This window comes from Acanthochromis polyacanthus, chromosome 11 (assembly GCF_021347895.1).
Source record: "Acanthochromis polyacanthus isolate Apoly-LR-REF ecotype Palm Island chromosome 11, KAUST_Apoly_ChrSc, whole genome shotgun sequence".
In the NCBI taxonomy this organism is placed as follows: Eukaryota; Metazoa; Chordata; class Actinopteri; family Pomacentridae; genus Acanthochromis; species Acanthochromis polyacanthus.
Window position 1 is genome coordinate 13,745,747 of NC_067123.1, and position 21,992 is coordinate 13,767,738.

At 40.0% G+C, this 21,992-nt stretch overlaps 1 protein-coding gene across 2 annotated transcripts in view; it reads right to left on the reverse strand.

Annotated features, from left to right (window-relative positions):
- Positions 1-21,992, reverse strand: part of LOC110969783 (tenascin) — a 181,257-nt gene that overhangs the window by 55,894 nt on the left and 103,371 nt on the right. For both annotated transcript variants that reach the window (XM_051955119.1, XM_051955120.1), the window contains exon 7: positions 2,787-2,940. In XM_051955119.1, the coding sequence (XP_051811079.1) occupies positions 2,787-2,940 (154 nt within the window). The remainder of the gene's footprint in view (positions 1-2,786; positions 2,941-21,992) is intronic.

A 21,992-nucleotide genomic window follows, 5' to 3' on the forward strand; every position in this document is an offset into this window, starting at 1 on the left:
CCTAGTACTTGTGGTTAAGATTTCGTCCCGTTCGGGTAAAAAATGAGGGTGAGGGTCTAATTCCACTGGCAGAAGGCTCTCAGGATCTAAAGAGTCTGACAAGACCTGATTTTCCAACTTGAACACTTGGTCAGATTTTTCTACTGGGACCCTGGGGATGAGCTTTTAGTATGTTATACTAGGCTGTATTTGGAGGTGAACTGTGCTGGTTTGGTGTCTTTTAGAGATGATTTAGGTGACCTTGGTGAACAATTGATTTGAAGCACAAGTCTCCAGGTCGTTCCTGGAGGTACTTCCGGTTTGGGAGGGGCTAGCTAAACAGTTCCAGTGGATTTAGATTTTAGATGTTTCAGAGGTACCAGGTTTCAGCTCTCTGAGTGTTACAGAAGAGAAATGAGAGCAAAAGAGGGACATTTATGAAAAAACATGTTTTTTTGGCCCTCATTCCTTCTTCAGGGCCCCTGGATGTCTTAAAACGTGCATGAGCGTTCACATTAGCCTCTATACAGTGGGTACGGAAAGTATTCAGACCCCTTGAAATTTTTCACTCTCTGTGTCATTGCAGCCTTTTGCCAAAATCAAAACAGTTCATTTTATTTCTCATTCATGTACACTCAGCACCCCATCTTGGCAGAAAAAAACAGAAATGTAGAAATTTTTGCAAATTTATTAAAAAAGAAAAAATGAAATATCACATGGTCATAAGTATTCAGACCCTGTGCTCAGTATTGAGTAGAAGCACCCTTTTCAGCTAGTACAGACACGAGTCTTCTTGGGAATGACGCAACAAGTTTTTCACACCTGGATTTGGGGATCCTCTGCCATTCTTCCTCTCCAGTTCTGTCAGGTTGGATGGTGAACGTTGGTGGACAGCCATTTTGAGGTCTCTCCAGAGATGCTCAATTGGGTTTAGGTCAGGGCTCTGGCTGGGCCAGTCAAGAAAGGTCACAGAGTTGTTCTGAAGCCAGTCCTTTGTTATTTTAGTCGTGTGCTCAGGGTCATTGTCCTGTTGAAAGGTAAACCTTTGGCCCAGTCTGAGGTCCTGAGCACTCTGGAAGAGGTTTTCCTCCAGGATATCTCTGTATATGGCCGCATTCATCCTTCCTTCAATTGCAACCAGTCGTCCTGTCCCTGCAGCTGAAAAACACCCCCACAACATGATGCTCCCACCACCATGTTTCACTGTAGGGATTGTATTGGGCAGGTGATGAGCAGTGCCTGCTTTTCTCCACACATACCACTTAGAATTAACACCAAAAAGTTCAATCTTGGTCTCATCAGACCAGAGAATCTTATTTCTCATAGTCTGGGAGTCCTTCATGTGTTTTTAGGCAAACTTTAGTCAGGCTTTCATGTGTCTTGCACTGAGGAGAGGCTTCCGTCGGGCCACTCTGCCATAAAGCCCCGACTGGTGGAGGGCTGCAGTGAGAGTTGACTTTGTGGAACTTTCTCCTATCTCCTGACTGCATCTCTGGAGCTCAGCCACAGTGATCTTTGGGTTCTTCTTTTCCTCTCTCACCAAGGCCCTTCTCCCACGATTGCTCAGTTTGGCTGGATGGCCAGGTCTAGGAAGAGTTGTGGTCGTCCCAAACTTCTTCCATTTGAGGATTATGGAGGCCACTGTGCTCTTAGGAACCTTGAGTGCTGCAGAAATTCTTTTTTAACCTTGGCCAGATCTGTGCCTTGCCACAATTCTGTCTCTGAGCTCCTTGGGCAGTTCCTTCCACCTCATGATTCTCATTTGCTCTGACATGCACTGTGAGCTCTAAGGTCTTTTATAGACAGGTGTGTGCCTTTCCTAATCAAGTCCAGTCAGTTTAATTAAACACAGCTGGACTCCAATAAAGAAGCAGAACCATCTCGAGGAGGATCAGAAGAAATGGACAGCATGTGAATTAAATATGAATGTCGCTGCAAAGGGTCTGAATACTTATGACCATGTGGTATTTCAGTTTTTCTTTTTAATAAATTGGCAAAAAATTCTACATTTCTGTTTTTCTCTGTCAAGATGGGGTGCTGAGTGTACATTAATGAGAAATAAAATGAACTTTTTTTGATTTTGGCAAATGGCTGCAATGACACAGAGAGTGAAAAATTTCAAAGGGTCTGAATACTTTTCGTACCCACCGTATATAGAACCTGTGCAGTTTGGTCCATATTGGTTAAGGAATGTGTGAGATTTTGACCAGGAAAGGTTAACAATAGATATCGTCAGTAACTACACAAATATGTTAAGAGCTCAGATAACGACACAATGTAATGAATAAATACAATAACATATAGGCCTACGCCATTTGGTTTAGCCCGTGGACGCGTCCTTAGCAACCACCACAGCAATGGTGGAAAACGTAACAATGTAACAATTCCATTCCGAGACGTGAAAGAGTCATCGTAATAACAAACAAACCAAAGATCATACACAAGAACTGAACGAATATTGTGAAATTAAAATGTATATTTTTCGCTAGAAATGTCACAAAAGTGCTTTTTTAAGTCCAAACTGTCTTGAAATAATGCATTTTCCACCGAGAATGAAAGGAAAGGCCACCATGTTTTCATTTTTAGAGGCGTCAGGCCAATAGAAAATAATAGGGAGGAAAAAACGTAAACATTTTACAATTTTCAGACCTTTATTGTGAGACTGTTACGTTTTGTTCTGTGGACAAACGTAGGTAGTTCACATTTGGCCATGAGACTGGGTTGCCCTGACACCTCCAGCTGCAGAAGAGGATATTCAGAAGTGGTTGTTCACTTCAACAAAGAAAAAATAAGAGACAAAATCTCACGGGTAACAAAGTTGGTGGAGCTCTCAGCTCCCCTCCTGCTGTCGATCTCTCCAACGATGCTGACACTGTACTCCTGACCGGCTGCCAGGCCTGTCTGGGTGAAGTTGGTCAGGCTGCCCTCCACCTGCACAGTTATCTGCTGGTCACTCTCCTTCTATTGGATCGAGACAGAAGACAAAGTACAGTCAGCAAAACACCATAGAGACACCTGGTAGAGAATTTGTAGAAACACGGAGCATTTGGCAAACCCAGACTTGTGGTGGTGTAATGCAGCCAAGACCTCTGATGCAAGTGATTTTAACTACAGTATGGGGAGATATAATGGCTTTGTCACATGTCCTGTGCTAGTTAGAAGTGTGGCACATCTCTTGCAGAGACATCAATGCTATACATCAACTGGATGAAGTTCAGCATGTTACATCCAGTAACTGCTATGTGTCATTCCTATGGTGCACTCAGAGTTAATGCCATGGTTCAAGCTTTTGGACCCAATATCACAGTGGACACAGAAGGACTAAAAGTCTCCTTTAAATGCCAATAAGCCTTTTGGTATAAAGTTTTCAAAATCAAAATTCTGGTGCAGCTGCATTTTCTTTGCTGTGACATCAACAATAGTGTAACCTCAAGAACTGACTTCTCCAAAAGCAGAAGTTTCCAGGTGATAAAAGTCAGTAAAATATCAGATTTTGTTGGTCACAGAGTGATTAAAACATATTCTGCTTCATGGAAGAAATACTTTTTAACCCTCAAAATACACACAAGTATACACAAGTAAATGTGTAAACAAAGACTGACACTTGTTGTCCATGTGTATGAGTTGGTAATAAATAAGTTTACTGGTGGCCTTAGTAAGACCACTGAGGTTGGATTACTGATTTCATTGTTGTCCTTAATGTGCTATAGCATTTTTGGTGCTTTTATCATTTTATTTATATCATTTTTTTTAATTCCACAGAGGGGAAATTTATAGTATTGCAGTGTGAAATACTTACATTTAAATTCTGTATTTTGTATCTTTTAGTGTGAATAACTTCACAGTATTTCTCAACTTCATACTTCTCATGTCTTTTATTCTTTTTTCAGTTTGAATTGACTGGCTTTCTATTATAATCTTGTCCTCCTGAAAACCTTTTTTTTTGGATTGCCTATCAAAGCAATACATTTTTCAAAATAAATGCTATAAATGCTATAAAAGAATGTTATTACTATTACTATATTAACTGTTGATTAAGGGGTCAATATTTTTTCAATTAATCAATTATTTGTTAGCTCATTCAATGTCAAAAAGTGATGAATAATGTCAATTAATGTTTTGCAAAGACCAAAAATACTTCCTAAAATGTTTTGTTTTGTCCACGATCCAAAGATTGCTGTTGTACAGAAACAAAAAACAAAAATGGAAATATTTATTTTTAAGAAGCTGAATTTAGAAAATTTGGACTCCTTTTCCTTAAAAAACACTCAAAATTGTTACTAATACTTATCATAATAGCTGACAGCTAATCAATTAATCGCTGCAGCTCTACAATAGCTACAAAAGCTGACAATGTAGGCTGGCTTAAGTCAAAATGTTTTTAAAAACTTGCCACTTTTGGAAACAAAAAAAGTAATTTTTAGCACCTTAATGTTTTTTATGCACAGTATTTTTGTACTTTTATTGCCCTGAACAATGCACCGAGTTCCCTCTGTCAAATTTACAGTGTCCAATTACAAATCACCTGCATTAACTCATTACATTTGATTTATGCAATTATAACAGTCTAGCTGTGAGAGGACAAACATATTTTTACTGAAATTTAAAAATGCAAACTGAAACACTATGAGGCCAATAAAAACAGAGTGAAAATGTGATTAGTTTGCAGCTACAAATGTCACAGTTCCTATTCACATTTTAGATGGCTGCAGGATAAATATTCTTCTGGCTTATCTTACTCTGGTTGAAAAAGGTGCACTGCTTGTTGTAATGATGTCTAATCCCCCCTCAGGGCTTCCTCACAGTCTGAATTTAACAAGAGAAGCATCTCAGTGCTTAAACACAGTTGAAATGTGAGTTATTCACTGACCAACTGAGACAGTTTCCTCCCATGCTGACGGCTGCTAATTAATTCCATTAAATTTTCTGTCTTTTGACTCGACTCCAGCAAAAATAACCACAATGTGATGAGTGGAAACACTGTGATGTTTGCTGGGCATCCACATGTGTGCAGGCACAGATACACACTACTGCTGCTGCTGTTGTGTTTCTTTTTCTTTTTTTTCTGTCTGTGTGCATTTTAAAAATCAAACTTTACCAAAGCATAGCATGAACAAACCTGAGGGAATTTACTGAAAATCTTTAAACTGCTGCTGATTCGGGCTTTCCCACCTGATTTTACATTCCTGCTTTTATTTTGGTTTTACAGCAAAAGCAATCGCTCAGTACTCTAAACATCCAAATCCACCAGCAGGTTTGAAAAGCACATTTTCAGAAAATGTAAAAACTGAAAGAATGATTGAATTTTTAACTTTCCAACTGTCCTTGAATTTTTCATTTATGACTTTTGGTGTAAAAGTTAACCCCATAAACATATTTTTTCTTGCAATATCTGTGTTTAAGACCACTAAATATAAAAAGTTCCATTTCGAGAAAGACTGTTGCCACATTTAAACCTTTAGGTATGCCAAAGTACATGGAAATCACTGTATATCCTACATTGTCACTGTGTCTTACCAAAGAGTTCCAGGAATGTTTTTCCATAACATATTACCATTTCAAAATTTTCTTTAAAGAGCCCACATTACGCACATTTAAAGTTTTACTGTTGTATTTTTGGGATCTAGAACCATTTCAGTCCCAAAACACCCTGGTGAGTTTAAAAGGTATGTTATCATTTTTTAAAAGATTACCAAAATAACACCATTTATCAAAAACAGAAGCTGTGAAAACAGAAAAAAAAATCATCAGATTTTCAAGTTTTTGACAGTCAATGAACTATTCATTGGTCCAGTTATAAAACAAAATCTAAACTTAAAACTACGATATTTCTTGCAAATATCTATGTTTCATTTAAAAGTTAACCAAAAGTAAGCCACTTGCTCTGACAAGATTTTGTAAAAAAGAAAAGAAAAGGCATACTCCTTAATGCAACTGTGAAGCCACTATTGACTCCACTGTGACCAATAGCCATGTAGCAAAAATTCGGGAACTTTTCAGATGAGCTGCAGGCACAGAGCAGATTTTTTTGTACAATAAATAATTACAGAAATCCAACTTATTTTGTGTTTTTTTTTTGATGACATGAAATAATTGTGTCATATTGTACATATTACATTTAGAAGTTCTCTCTACTTCTATTCATAGTTGCTCTATTTCCACAGAGGTGCAGGACTTTATATTGCAGTGAAAAATGAATCCACAGTGAATAAAAATGCAACAGGAGCAAATTACAAAACTACAGCAAAATATATATTTCACCAGTTTGTAGGTTGCAAGCTGCAAATGCATTTGTATGACACCAACTTAAATTTTGAGTAAATGGACAACTTGTTTCATGTAGAAAAGCCCAGGGGCTGCTTATTGTTTGGTTATGTCCAGATGTGATCAGGAAGTAAATTTCATATGTAACTTTCCACAGCAATATTGTTAAGAGATAAGTTACAGACATAGGGAGGCTCAATAGTCGTCTTTGTCCTGTTGGTGATTCTATTATTTTCTTGCTAGTCTGCCTGTCCAAAGATTCTTGGTCTTATTTATTATTGAGAGCAAGGCCACTGGATGTTAACCAGGCCATCAGGTCCCCTTTGTGTGATTTGGAAGTTATTTTAATTTTCGCAGTGAATGCTGTTAATTTTCAGTGGTGGGATTGGACAGCCCGATCTCACGAGGATTCGTGAAACTGTCACGTAAGTTTTAGTTTCGGTTTCGTGCGCACCAACACGATTTCGTCATGTTTTTCGTGCCGCTCACCACGAAATGCGCACCAATGTATTTTAAACGGCGGACTTTTCGTGCCACTCAGAACGTATTTCAAAAGAATGTGTATATTATATTTTTTATGTAAAACCGTGGCGAATCCAACGCTATATTTTGCATGACATCGTTCCTAAACATAACCCTAACCATAATCCTAACCATAACCATAACCATAGCCTAACCATAAGCCGGTGGTACACTTACCAATTTGTATAGGGATTTCAAGAATGTCCGGCGGCCAGGGGCCGCAAACGCAATCACACAAGCAGTATACGCCGATGGACAGCTTAGATCGTCATGAATCCGCCGGTATAAACCACTTTCAGATGTGATTACCACAGCGAAAAACATTTCGTGGTGAGCGGCACGAAAAACATGACGAAATCGTGTTGGTGCGCACGAAACCGAAACTAAAACTTACGTGACAGTTTCACGAATCCCCGTGAGACCGGGTTGGATTGGATATGTTATAGTCTCATCTCAGTCACTTTCTGTTGAGGCCTGTTGTCAAGCTACATTTTTTCCCTTTGTTCTTTTCATTTTGATTTATAACACTACATTGGCCTGCTTGTAATTAGGGCTTCACATGTGGTGAAATTAACCCCTTAACCTCTTAGCATCCATCTCTTTGTAGAGGATTGTTGTCCGTTTGGCAAGTGGAAAAGCTTGTAAAAGAGTACATGCAAGGGGACATCCAGTTATGGCCGCAAGGTAGAAGGTCACGTTCCAACCTGCTCCTGCAATAATCCTACTTAATCCTAAATTTGGGCCGAAAAACGCTCCAAAATTGTGAAACTGATGCAAAAATGCCTGGTGCTGGAAAAGCGTGTAAAGAAAGCTCAAAATCTACTACGCAGTCTGAACTAACAGACTTCGGACAGCCCGGCACAGAGCAGCCTGCTAGCAAGGAAGCTAATGCTAATATGAGCAAAGCTAGCCCCACCGCTAACGTGGAGGTTAGCGAAGAGAAAGAGGACAGCGCCGCGACAATGTCACCCAGCAAAGAACAACAACTGCACTTAGTTAAAGATGAAATACTTAGAGAGATAGGTAATATGAAAGCAGAGTTTGCAGGGAGATTTGATGGCGTACTGAAAGCAATAGAAGAAGCGACTGTCTCAGGCGGAGGTGAGTCTGTCCACCGTGGAAGACGAGCAGGTTGATTTAAAAACTGTGGTAGAGAGCTTGGAGAAAAGAAACAAGCACCTTGAAGATAAAATGGTTGATCTGGAAATGAGATCGCGGCTGAACAACCTCAGAGTGGTGGGCCTCCCTGAAAATTGTGAGGGCTCTGACATATGCAGATTTTTGGAGAATTGAATGCCGGACACGCTCGATCTAAACCCAACGCGTCACCCCCTGGTTCTGGAAAGGGCACAACGGACCAAAAAGGGACATCGATGCTCCACCGAGAATGGTAATCATGAGATTTCTGAACTATAAGCAGAAAGAGATGATATTCAGAGCTGCAAAATCGAAGAAGGATACCCTCTACAAGAACCAACGGGTGAGGTTCTACGTCGATGTTGCTACCGGAGGTGCAGAGGCAGCGTAAACAGTTCGACGAAGTCCGTGACCAGCTGCGTCAGCTTGGAATGAGACACGGCATTCTCTCCCCTTCTACACTGGTGCTGACATACAAAGAGAAGGTCCATAAGTTCAGTTCCCCAGCGGAGGCCAAGATTTTTGTTCAGAAGATCAAGATGGACACAGAAGAAAGAGAGTGACTGATACAGGTTCTGTAGTTAATTGTACACAATGCAGTCATTTTTGGTAAGATCTACGATGTTTTATATTATTGTTGATATCAGATTATAAGGTTAACAAGTTAATGTAAGTTTCTACTTAAAGTTAAATATAGATAGTTAAATATGGATAAGGCATTTTTGTTCAAATGGAGCAAATTTTGATACCATTCCTAAAAGGACACATAAGTTAAATGAAGTAGCATGCAAGTGTTGAAATTTGTTTTGACAGTAGTGCAGATCCTGGAGATCTGTAAATGTTCGCGGTTGGAAGTAGTGTATTTCAGGAGATTACCCAGTTAGCTGGGAAGAGGGTTTTTATTTTTGTGTTCTGTGTAGTTTCTAGTTCATGCTTCAGTGTTCAAGTTTGTGTTTCCTCTCAGGAACGCATTGGGTAACAATAAGGCTATGTGATGTTTTGTTTAGATGACACAAAAATGAGAAATTAAATTCACTTCCTGGAATTGCAGGGGCTTACAAAAAACTAAAAAAATCAAACAAGTTATGAACAAAATAAAAGATTTGGGCTCTAAAATAGTTTTTTGCAGGAGACCCATACTCTTGAGGAAGAAAATATCAGAATAAGCAGGAGGTGGCAGGGATCTCTGTATGCATCTTCGTTTACATCTAGATCTCGTGGAGTAATTGCACTAATTCATAAATCAGTACCTTTCTATGTTTCAAATGTTATAAAAGATAAATTTGTAAGATACCTAATCATTCAGGGATCTATTTTGCATGAAACCTTTAACCTGGTGAATATATATGGACCAAATATAGATGATGACCGTTTCTTTACAAACCTTTTCCTCTCTCCCAGGAAAAAACATCATAGGTGGGGATTGGAACTGCATTATGAATCCTATCCTTGATAGATCAATTGGAGTTGACCAGGCTCATCATAAAAGTAGAGAAATAATTCAGGATTTTATGAAGGAGTTAAAGATGATAGATATATGGCGAAATTTTAATCCTACCGATATAACATATTCATGTCACTCTAAAACATTCAATACATATTCTCACATAGATTACTTCCTGATTTCGGCAGACTTATTGTCTAATATGGGTGATTGTTCCTATGACAGTATCACAACCTCAGACCATGCTTCATGTAATATAAAATATACTCACAAAAACTTAATGATAGACCCTCCTAGATGGTGCATACATCAAAAATGGCTCAAGGATGAAGCCTTTGTTGATTATATAGGGGGTAAAATTGATGAATACATTAGCATACATACTACACAAACTAAAGCTTGTATCAAGTGGGAAGCCTTTAAGTCATGTTTAAGGGGTCATATAATTTCCTATACCTCTTCAAAATCTAAGGAACAGTGCAAGAAAAGACAACAACTAGAAAAAAATGAAGAGGCTGGAGGAACAGTTGTTCAGAGATAAGAATGCATTAGTAGAAAAAGAGCTGCTGCTGTTAAAAGCACAGTATAATAAAGAGTCAGCAGACCGGGCAGCCTCTAACATCCATCCATCAATTCTCTAAACACCGCTTTATCCTCACTAGGGTCGCGGGATGTGCTGGAGCCTATCCCAGCTGACTCGGGCAAAGGCAGGGGACACCCTGGACAGGTCGCCAGTCTGTCACAGGGCTATATATACAGACGAGCAATCACACCTGCGGACAATTTAGAGTAATCGATTAACCTCAGCATATTTTTGGACTGTGGGAGGAAGCCAGAGTGCATGGAGAAAACCCACGCATGCACAGGGAGAACATGCAAACTCCATGCAGAAAGATCCCAGGCCCAGGCCAGGATTTGAACCAGGGATCTTCTTGCTGCAAAGCAAAACTGCTAACCACTACTCCACTGTGCAGCCCGGCCTCTAACATATTAAGGTTAAATCAATCATTTTACGAACAGGCGGAGAAGCCCGGGAAGATTTTAGCATGGCAAATTAAATAACTAGAAACACAAAAAATATAACCTCAATAATAAACACAAAGGGTGAGTCAATAGTGGATCCAACAGAGATATATACAAAGAATTCCGAAATTACTTTGAAAAACTTTAGGAGTCTCAGGCCAATAAAGACTTAAACATACAAAATTTATTTCTAGATAACATAACAATACCAATTATTACAGAGGAACTCAATCAACACTTGGATGCTAAGATCAGTGAAGAGGAAATAATCAAAGTAATTAACAACATGAGCACAGGTAAAAAAGCTGGACCTGATCGGTTTCCAACTGACTTTTATAAAAAGTTTAAGGGAAAATTAGTAAAACCAATTTTGGAAATGTTACATGAAGCTTTTACAATTGGCACCCTCCCCAATTCAATGACCAGGGCATTAATTATATTATTGCCTAAGCCATTAAAGCCTAGCGATAAATGTGAGAATATGAGGCCAATAAGTCTGCTTAACTCAGATTTAAAGATTCTTTGTAAATTACTAGCAATACGCTTACAGGAAACTCTTCCATTAATCATCCATAGAGATCAAAATGGCTTTATTTTAGGTCGTCAAGGTTTGCGCAATGTAAGGAGGGTTCTAAACATCATTCAAGGATTAGGCAACACCAGAGATACAGCCCTCCTCTCCTTAGATGCTGATAAAGCATTCGATAGGGTAGAGTGGACCTATCTTTTTAATGTGTTAAGACGCTTTGGTTTTGGACCTACTTTTCGAAAATGGGTACATTTACTATATTTACATCCAACAGCAGAAATTTTAACAAATAAAAATGTCTCTAAACCTATTTTAATTAAACGTGGATCTCGTCAGGGCTGCCCATTATCCCCTTTGGTATTCACTTTAGCAATGAAACCCTTTGCTATAGCTGTGAGGGCACATTCAGATATAACTGGAATCACAATTGGTCAGGTAGAACATAGACTCTCATTATATGCCGATGACATAATTCTATTCCTTGCGCAATTAATCTATTCCTGCCTTGTTAAAACTAATTGATGAGTTTGGTCACATTTCAGGATATATAATTAACAGATTAAAATCATCTATATTATTGCTAGACAAAGAAGATAGAGAAAATCCACCCACAGCTGTTTCTCAGTTTAAATCAATTCCTAAATTTACTTACTTAGGTATACAAATTCTTCCAAATTTAGACTTGATTGTTCAACACAATTATGATTCAGTAACTAAAGAATTTACAGAAGATGTCAAGAGATGGATGTGTCTTCCTATGTCTCTGATTGGTCGAATTAATATTTACAAAATGAATATATTTCCAAAACTATTGTATGTTTTTCAGAATATTCCTTTGCCACCCCCTGCTGACTGATTCAAAAAGCTGCTTATTCAATTTTTATGGACAAACCAATGTGCTAGAATAAGACTGTCCTTACTCCATTTGCCCTACAATGAAGGAGGATTGATGTGCCCAAACATAGTTTGGTTTTATTGGACAGCCCAGCTCAGATCCATAAGGTACTACTTTAATACAAAGGATGGCCCCCAGTGGACAGAAATGGAAAGTAACAGCCTCAGCCCTTTGTTACCTTTATACCTTTTTTCAGATACAGAAGTTAATTTAATTAAGAAAACTAGTAACTCAATAGTTAAAAACATGGTTAAGGTATGGTACAATGTAAAAAGGCATATTAAAGAACCAGTTGCTTTATCATGGCTGACCCCGATTGGGGAAATCAGGACTTTAGCCCTGGGAGAGCTGATGCAGTGTTTAAGCAATGGGCTCTAAATGGTGTAGAGAAAATACAAGATCTATACCTAACAAGCTCAGACTACATGATGTCATTTGATGTGCTCAGGTACAAATACAATATAGAGAAGAAATATTTCTTCAGATATCTTCAACTAAGAAGTTATATTGGAACAAAGCAAAACAATTTATCAAAACCACCCAGTTTGAAGTTAGAAGAAATGATCAGTAAAAATAGTTTAAAAAAGAAGCAATATCAGGATTTTATAAATTATTACTATCTAATTCCAAAGATAATTCAGCCTCAAAATTAAAATCATGGAAGAAAGATTTAGAACTAAATTTGTCATTAGAGGAATGGGAATTAGTCTGTAAAAAAGCCCATAAGCAAACTGTTATCTCTCGGCTGAGGTTATTACAATACAAGTGGCTTATGCGTGTTTATGTTACTCCTGTAAAATTAAACCAATACAATCCAAATATTCCAGACATGTGTACAAAGTGTGGAGAAGAAAAGGGAACTCTGTTACATTGTATTTGGGAATGTATGGGAATTATGACATTTTGGGTTTTAATAAAGCAAACTGTGAAATCTATTATTACAACTGGAATCTTCCTCTATTATTTTAGGTTTATATCCCAAGAACTCCATATTTACAAAAAGTGAACGACTTTTTATTGATATTGGTTTATTACAAGCAGAAAGACTGATTGCATCGCATTGGAAAAACACAAGTAGACCAATTGTTGGACAATGGCTTAAACACATGCTGGCTACACTTCCACTAGAACGAATCACTTACCTGCTGAGAGGAAAAAAGGACCTGTTTGAAAGTATTTGGAGACCCTTAATAGCCTATGCAGAAGCTTCTGACTTAACTGATGATCAAGAGGAAGATGACACCTAAGAGCTGCTTAATGGATGATGATCTGCTTTATGAACCAAAAATAGTCTCTGTATACTTGTATTAGGAGGCATTGCTGTTATGTTATGTTACGTTATGTTATGCTAAGTGTAATTGTGTTTTGTGTCTGAGAGGTTGTTCTGTTAAAATTTGTATATGCCATTTAAAATTATAAAATACAAATGAAGAGTTCATTTGCAAAAACAGATAACTCCGTTTTGATAAATTTTCAGAAAACTTTTTTGATTGTTTACTTGAGATATCAATTAAACTAAAGTCGAGTGGATTTGACTCAGTAGAAAAATACATGACAAAATAGAGAAAAAATAAATTATTAGTGTTATTATTATTATTATCTCAAGTAAACAATAAAAAATCATTTTTCAGAAAACGGAGTTACCTGTTTTTGCAAATGAACTCTTCAAATAAAGATATGGTTGGGGAAAAAAAGAGTACATGTAAGGTCAAAATGCACTCATAAAACCTCTAGTTTCTGAAGATGTTTTTCTTTAAAATGAAACTGAATCTAAACAACACTGGACAAACAACTCATTTTGGCCTTGTCTACAGTAAGTCCTTTTTGAAAAACAATAACTTTGACATGCTTTACAAACCAGCTCGTCAAATCACTACAAACCTTAAACATCTTGTCAAGGACACCTGTATCAAATTACAGACTATTAGGTCAAACTTTAGGTAGTGTTAAGTAAACCAAATGGTTAAACTTTGGAGAATCTAATCAATGAAATTCTGAAAAGACACTTCTGAGTTCTCTCTAATTCTAGTCATGGTTGTGCTGGTTCCATAGAGCTTCAGGATTTCATATTGCAAAGAAAAATGATCCTGCAGTGAAAGAAAATGTGACAGGAGCAGAAAAACGCCCAGAAACTGCTTGATATTCAAGTGGTTAATATCTTTAGCGAATGTTAGCTTCAAAAGCTAGTGTATACAGTGTTGCTTGAAAAAAAGAGTCTGCTGCCTCAGTTTTATATATATGTATATATTTTTATACATATATATATATATATACATATACACATATATATACAGTGCCTTGTGAAAGTATTCAGCCCCCTTGAACTTTTCAACCTTTCGCCACATTTCAGGCTACAAACACAAAGATATAAAATTTTAATTTTTTGTCAAGAATCAACAACAAGTGGGACACAATCGTGAAGTGGAACGAAATTTATTGGATATTTTATACTTTTTTAACAAATAAAAACCTGAAAAGTGGGGCGTGCAATATTATTCGGCCCCCTTGCATGAATACTTTGTAGCGCCACCTTTTGCTGCAATTACAGCTGCAAGTCGCTTGGGGTATGTCTCTATCAGTTTTGCACATCGAGAGACTGAAATTCTTGTCCATTCTTCCTTGCAAAACAGCTGGAGCTCAGTGAGGTTGGATGGAGAGCGTTTGTGAACAGCAGTCTTCAGCTCTGCCCACAGATTCTCGATTGGATTCAGGTCTGGACTTTGACTTGGCCATTCTAACACCTGGATACGTTTATTTGTCAACCATTCCATTGTAGATTTGGCTTTATGTTTTGGATCATTGTCCTGTTGGAAGATAAATCTCCGTCCCAGTCTCAGGTCTTTTGCAGACTCCAACAGGTTTTCTTCCAGAATGCTCCTGTATTTGGCTCCATTCATCTTCCCATCAATTTTAACCATCTTCCCTGTCCCTGCTGAAGAAAAGCAGGCCCAAACCATGAGGCTGCCACCACCATGTTTGACAGTGGGGATGGTGTGTTCAGGGTGATGAGCTGTGTTGCTTTTACGCCAAACATATGGTTTTGCATTGTGGCCAAAAAGTTCAATTTTGGTTTCATCTGACCAGAGCACCTTCTTCCACATGTTTGGTGTGTCTCCCAGGTGGCTTGTGGCAAACTTCAAACGAGACTTTTTATGGATATCTTTGAGAAATGGCTTTCTTCTTGCCACTCTTCCATAAAGGCCAGATTTGTGCAGTGTACGACTGATTGTTGTCCTATGGACAGACTCTCCCACCTCAGCTGTAGATCTCTGCAGTTCATCCAGAGTAATCATGGGCCTCTTGGCTGCATCTCTGATCAGTCTTCTCCTTGTTCGAGGTGAAAGTTTAGAGGGACGGCCGGGTCTTGGTGGATTTGCAGTGGTCTGATACTCCTTCCATTTCAATATGATTGCTTGCACAGTGCTCCTTGAGATGTTTAAAGCTTGGGAAATCTTTCTGTATCCAAATCCGGCTTTAAACTTCTCCACAACAGTATCTCGGACCTGCCTGGTGTGTTCCTTGGTCTTCATGATGCTCTCTGCACTTTAAACAGAACCCTATCACAGAGCAGGTGCATTTATACGGAGACTTGATTACACACAGTTCAAGGGGGCCGAATACTTTCACAAGGCACTGTATATATATATATATATATACACACACAGTGGGTACAGAAAGTATTCAGACCCCTTGAAATTTTTCACTCTGTGTCGCTGCAGCCATTTACCAAAATCAAAAAAGTTCATTTTATTTCTCATTAATGTACACTCGACACCCCATCTTGACAGAAAAAAACAGAAATGTAGAAATTTTTGCAAATTTATTAGAAAAGAAAAACTGAAATATCACATGGTCATAAGTATTCAGACCCTGTGCTCAGTATTGAGTAGAAGCACCCTTTTCAGCTAGTACAGCCATGAGTCTTCTTGGGAATGATGCAACAAGTTTTTCACACCTGGCTTTGGGGATCCTCTGCCATTCTTCCTTGCAGATCCTCTCCAGTTCTGTCAGGTTGGATGGTGAACGTTGGTGGACAGCCATTTTGAGGTCTCTCCAGAGATGCTCACTTGGGTTTAGGTCAGGGCTCTGGCTGGGCCAGTCAACGGTCACAGAGTTGTTCTGAAGCCACCCCTTTGTTATTTTAGCTGTGTGCTTAGGGTCATTGTCCTGTTGAAAGGACAATGACCCTCAACCCAGTCTGAAGTCCTGAGCACTCTGGAAGAGGTTTTCCTCCAGGATATCTCTGTACTTGGCCACATTCATCCTTCCTTCAATTGCAACCAGTCATCCTGTCCCTGCAGCTGAAAAACACCCCCACAACATGATGCTCCCACCACCATGTTTCACTGTAGGGATTGTATTGGGCAGGTGATGAGCAGTGCCTGCTTTTCTCCACACATACCGCTTAGAATTAACACCAAAAAGTTCAATCTTGGTCTCATCAGACCAGAGAATCTTATTTCTCATAGTCTGGGAGTCCTTCATGTGTTTTTAGGCAAACTCTATGCAGGCTTTCATGTGTCTTGCACTGAGGAGAGGCTTCTGTCGGGCCACTCTGCCATAAAGCCCCGACTGGTGGAGGGCTGCAGTGAGAGTTGACTTTGTGGAACTTTCTCCTATCTCCTGACTGCATCTCTGGAGCTCAGCCACAGTGATCTTTGGGTTCTTCTTTACCTCTCTCACCAAGGCCCTTCTTCCACGATTGCTCAGTTTGGCTGAACGGCCAGGTCTAGGAAGAGTTGTGGTCATCCCAAACTTCTTCCATTTGAGGATTATGGAGGCCACTGTGCTCTTAGGAACCTTGAGTGCTGCAGAAATTCTTTTTTAACCTTGGCCAGATCTGTGCCTTGCCACAATTCTGTCTCTGAGCTCCTTGGGCAGTTCTTTCGACCTCATGATTCTCATTTGCTCTGACATGCACTGTGAGCTCTAAGGTCTTATGTAAACAGGTGTGTGCCTTTCCTAATCAAGTCCAATCAGTTTAATTAAAGCACAGCTGGACTCCAATAAAGAAGCAGAACCATCTCGAGGAGGATCAGAAGAAATGGACAGCATGTGAGTTAAATATGAATGTCGCTGCAAAGGGTCTGAATACTTATGATATTTCAGTTTTTCTTTTTTCATAAATTGGCAAAAATTTCTACATTTCTGTTTTTTCTGTCAAGATGGGGTGCTGAGTGTACATTAATGAGAAATAAAATGAACTTTTTTGATTTTGGCAAATGGCTGCAATGACACAGAGAGTGAAAAACTTCAAGGGGTCTCAATACTTTCCGTACCCACTGTATATATATATATGTGTGTGTGTGTGTGTGTGTGTGTGTGTGTGTGTGTGTGTGTGTATGTATGTATATATATATATATATATATATATATATATATATATATATCATGGTAGAGACTGCGATTTGGTAGAATTGTGGAGTTTCTACCAGTAGAGATTGCGATCGCAATCTCTACCAGTAGAAACTCCAATCCTACCAGTAGAGATTTGTCAGGGCTGAGGTTAGACTTTTAAGGTTAGGGTCAGGGGTCAGGGCAGGGGTTAGATTAAAAGGTCAGGGTCAGTTAAGGTTACAATCGCAAACTTTACTGGTCGAGACTCCAATCGCAATCTCTACCGGTAGAGACTCCAATCGCAATCTCTACTGGTAGAAACTCCAATTCTACCAAATCGCAGTCTCTACCCTGACATATATATATGTCACACAACAGAGTAGAACCCAGGCAGCAGGCACAGACGAGATGGTGAATTAATAATGATTTTAATTGAATTTAACCAAGGAGACAACAGAAAACTCTTAACAAATGAAGCAGGAGGGGAAAAGCTGAAAGGAGAACAGAACTGAACAAAACCAAGGGCGGACCCGAAGGCCGAGATAAAAACAAAAACATAAACTAACTAGATCAAAGGGGAAGTGGCTTACTGCTAGTCCGGGGATAGAGGACGGGAGAGGGCAGAGATGACAGAGCCGCTGGAGGATGTGGCGTTGGCTGGACAAACTGGCAAGATTATCCAGAACTTATATTTGAAATTAACCTAATAAGGTTTGATTTAGTTCAAAAGATCAGTTGGTTTAAAGACCATTTGGTGCAACTGGCTACCCAACAGTAACTACAAGATAACTATAGCATCTGTACTAAGTTTCAGGTTAAAAATACAAGAAAAGCACTCAGAGTGCAGTATTCTGCCAAGACTGTTCATTCCTCAATTTGAGTATTCAGCAGTCAAGGCAATATAGAATCTGGCCATTTAATATAGATCGACCCACGGACTAACTACATAAATAAAAAATTACCTTGCGTGAGCACAGGCATGTGTTGTGCATGCGTACAAATACCGGACTGCGTGACCAAAATGTGTAGCAGGTCGAGTGAATTGATGCAGGTAACTGGCACAGCATTCACTTATTGTCATGGTTGTGGTGACGCTGTGTTGGCCGCTATATCTCGCAATGAGAAATTCCTTAGCAAATCCGTGGATCCAGACTATAAGCTGCATCACTGCCAAAATCTAATGAGGTGGTCTTTGTGTCATTTCTGGCCTTCTGTGAAAATTTCATCTCAATCTGTTAGTCTGTTTTTGAGTGATGTTGCACATGGACAGACAGATTCATAGATTCACTGACATACGCACGCCGATCGTCACATAAGTCCATATCCGTCCTTGGTGGACTAAAAATGGTAACTGTCATTCCCCGGCGACGCGTGTCTCTCTCTCGCTCCGTGCCGGTGAACGCCGGGGCAGAGAGTGCGCCGCCGTTCCCTGTACAAAACATACATCATCGTTATAATGCACTGTTCGCCACCACCGGACTTTTGTGCTGGCTGCGGTCGGCGTCCGAGGGTGCACACTCGGCACCGATGCACCACACACACACACACACACACACACACACACACACACACACACACACACACACACACACACACACACACACACTCACCTGCTGATGCTGCAGCCTGTTGACTCCTCTAGAGACCAAGCCAAACTGCTTTCATGGCACGCCTTAAAAGTGCTAGGTGGCACGCATTTTCATATCATGTGACATGGAACCTTCCATTATTGGGGAGTAGAATAATGAATATGTCTCTAGCTGGTTGTAAATCCTGTTTGGGGAGCCAATAATTTATTTATTTGTTTATTTATGTTTACAACTGAAATGGGTTGGATTGGAATGATGTGAAATTTTTTATGTGAGGTATTGTGTTCGCCTTGAACCCTCTTTTGGCAAGTTGGTAGTTGCCCAGGGGAGGGGCTAGGGGTATAAAAGAGAGCAGTTGTTCATTGTGTGGAACTGCTTGGACAAGCTCGTCACATTGTGGGTGACTAGCTGGAAAAATTGTGAGATTTTTTTATTTCCAAATGTAAATACTTTATTTGTGTACATTTTGCTGCAGTGATTTTTTTTTTCTCATCGCCTTTTTCACTGTTTAGTCAACATTGGGTGCTAAATAAACAGAAAAAACACTGAAGCATGGTCGTCTGCGCCATCACTACTTTCCTGCTGAATCGAACCCGTGACAGTAACAAAAAATATAAAAACACTCTTTTATTGTACAGGTCAGACTAGTCTATTACAGTTTTTCTCAGTCACTCCGGTATATTTCTCAAATCATCCTCGACATTTGCAAAACAGTATGTGCATTTCTCAAAACAATTCATACAAATAGCAAAACACCATGGATTACCTGCAAAAGCCAGTCTCTTGCTCAAAATTATTAGTTCATCTCTCAAAAGTAAATATTTGTGTCAATGAACATGTCAGTGCCATCAGAATGACAAGTCCTCGCGTCATCGTGTGTGGATAAGACAGTCAGATTGCTGAGTCATGTTGTCAATATAACAGCGTACTCTGGAGGGATGTTCTGATGTAAATTATGGCTAAAATTTTGATGACAATTATTGTAATTGTAAGTTACACCTTAGTGTATGTGGGAGATTGATTGTGAGAGACTGGACAAGATTCTAATTTACGCTTTTACTGTTTGTATTGTAATTTGTTGACAGACCACGCCATTGCCTTACAGAAAGGAAAACAGCACTGCACAGCACAGAGAAAAAACAAAAATCAAAAGTAGAAATGTGAACATTAGGACAATCTCCTTATTGAAAACTGTACATGCAGTGCTGCAGGATTTACAGTCCTACACCTCCTAACGTTCCCGTCTGTTAGGTCACAAAGTCTCATTAACAAGACGAACATCTTTTCTTATATCTGAGCGATTTCAGAAATGCTAACCCCGGGTTCTCAAAATGGCGGCGTAGAGAGTGGTCAGGTCCGGGAGAGCTGGTGAAGCAATTCATTGATACTTGCATTTATCTCTGCTAAAAGCACAACTTCATTCATCCAGTGATTTGCTTGCTCAAGATGAGCATTAATAGCTATTTTTTGAGACAAGATGCAAGGCCACGAAAGAAAATCCGGCTGAAGAAGGTGGCATGGCCGGAGGCGAAGATGCTAACATTAACGTGGCTAACGCAGTGGAGAAGCAAGCTAACATGGGCCAGGGGACGGAGGCTGGCATTCGTGCTGCCTTACGTGAAGTGCTGCAGGAGATGACGGCAAATGTCACTAAAGCTATGGATGAGAAGCTCGCCCCGGTACTAGAGCTGCTTAAAAAACAAGGTGACACTCTGGATAGCCACGAAAAGAGGCTAACTGAGACGGAGCTGAGGATTTCAGCCCTGGAAGATACAGCGGACCCGGTCAAAGCCAAAGTGGAGGTCTTGGAGGACTGTGGACTTTTTGACCGAGCGTATCAACGAACCGGAGAACCGCGGGCGCAGAATGAATATCCGTATATTGAATTTACCAGAGGGCGTGGAGGGGACCAACCCGACACGCTTTTTTGAACCAAGAACGCACGGATCAAACTGGAGAGAGCACATTACTCACTTGCTCTGAAGCCCCCGCAGTCACAAAAGCCGAGACCAGTGATTGCACGTTTTCACAATTACCAAGAGAAACAACGGGTGATGAACGCCTCCTGGGAAGTTGCAAGAAAGAATCAAGTCATGAAACATGGTGATTCCACGGTTATGTTTTTCCAGGATTTTTCTGCCGCAGTGGTCCGTAAGAGGAAAGGCTACGATGCAGTGAAGAAGCGGCTTCGTGCACTTGGTGCTGAATACAGATTGATCTACCCCACTAGACTGAAGATTTCTCTGCGTGGATCAAACCGAGTGTTTAATAATCCCACTGAGGCAGAACAGTACGTCAATACGATCGACGGAGGCTCTTTTAATGGGGTTGAATGACATTTGGCGTAGATCTTCTCGGACCGGCATTTGTCCGTAAGTACTGAATACACTAACTGATTTGAACTGGGATGGGAATGGAGCTCTAATTCACAATGATTGTGTGGGGAGAGTTAATAAAACGGCCTCCCGGTGGGCCGGACTGATGTGTCTTTGTACCGGCAGAGAGTCCACTCGCTCGATCTGCTCCGTGTTTGGGAGGTGGACAGTGACTCATGTTAATGTTATGTTGCAGCTTGGCAGTGTGTACCTTAAGTACTGCTATGGTTATGGTCCTGCTCCTGCCCTTTTTCTCCCCTTTTCTTTCCTTTCCCCATTATTGCCCTTTTGTGTGTGTTTTGGCTTGTGTATCTCTGTCTCCCCCTGTCTGCCGTCCTTCCCTCTTGTCTCTCTCTCTCCCAGTTGCTCGCCCCTGTCTCACTGCACTCAGCCACGTAATTGCTGTATGAGCTGCAGCCGCAGTCAATCAGTCAATTCCTCTCACCTGTTCCCTCAGCTATTTAAACCCTCTGCTTCCCTCGGTCTTTGCTGGAGCATTGTTTGCATTCGTCACATGTTGCCACTGCCCCTGTTCCCCACCTCTGGATTAAATTCTGCCTTTGGACCTTGCTGCTTTTGCCCCTTCATGGATTCCCCCCTTTTGGACTCTATTTGGATTATCCCCAGCCTGTTTGCTCCTTTGATTATCAGTTTTCTCCAGTTTGTGTGAGTACCTTCGCTTAGTTTTGTTTTAGTAAGCATTTTGGTTTTCAGAGCATTAGTGTAATTGGTTTCTGTCCTGCCTCCCTTGTACTGGTTCTGGTCATTGCGTTTGTGGAATTTTCCTAAAAATAAAATCCTTTATTCATTATCCCCACCTTGCCTATCAGTTTGTCTGCGCTTGCGTGCTTCACCCCCAAATCGTAACAAAGTACACCGTTTTTGTTTTGTTTTGTTA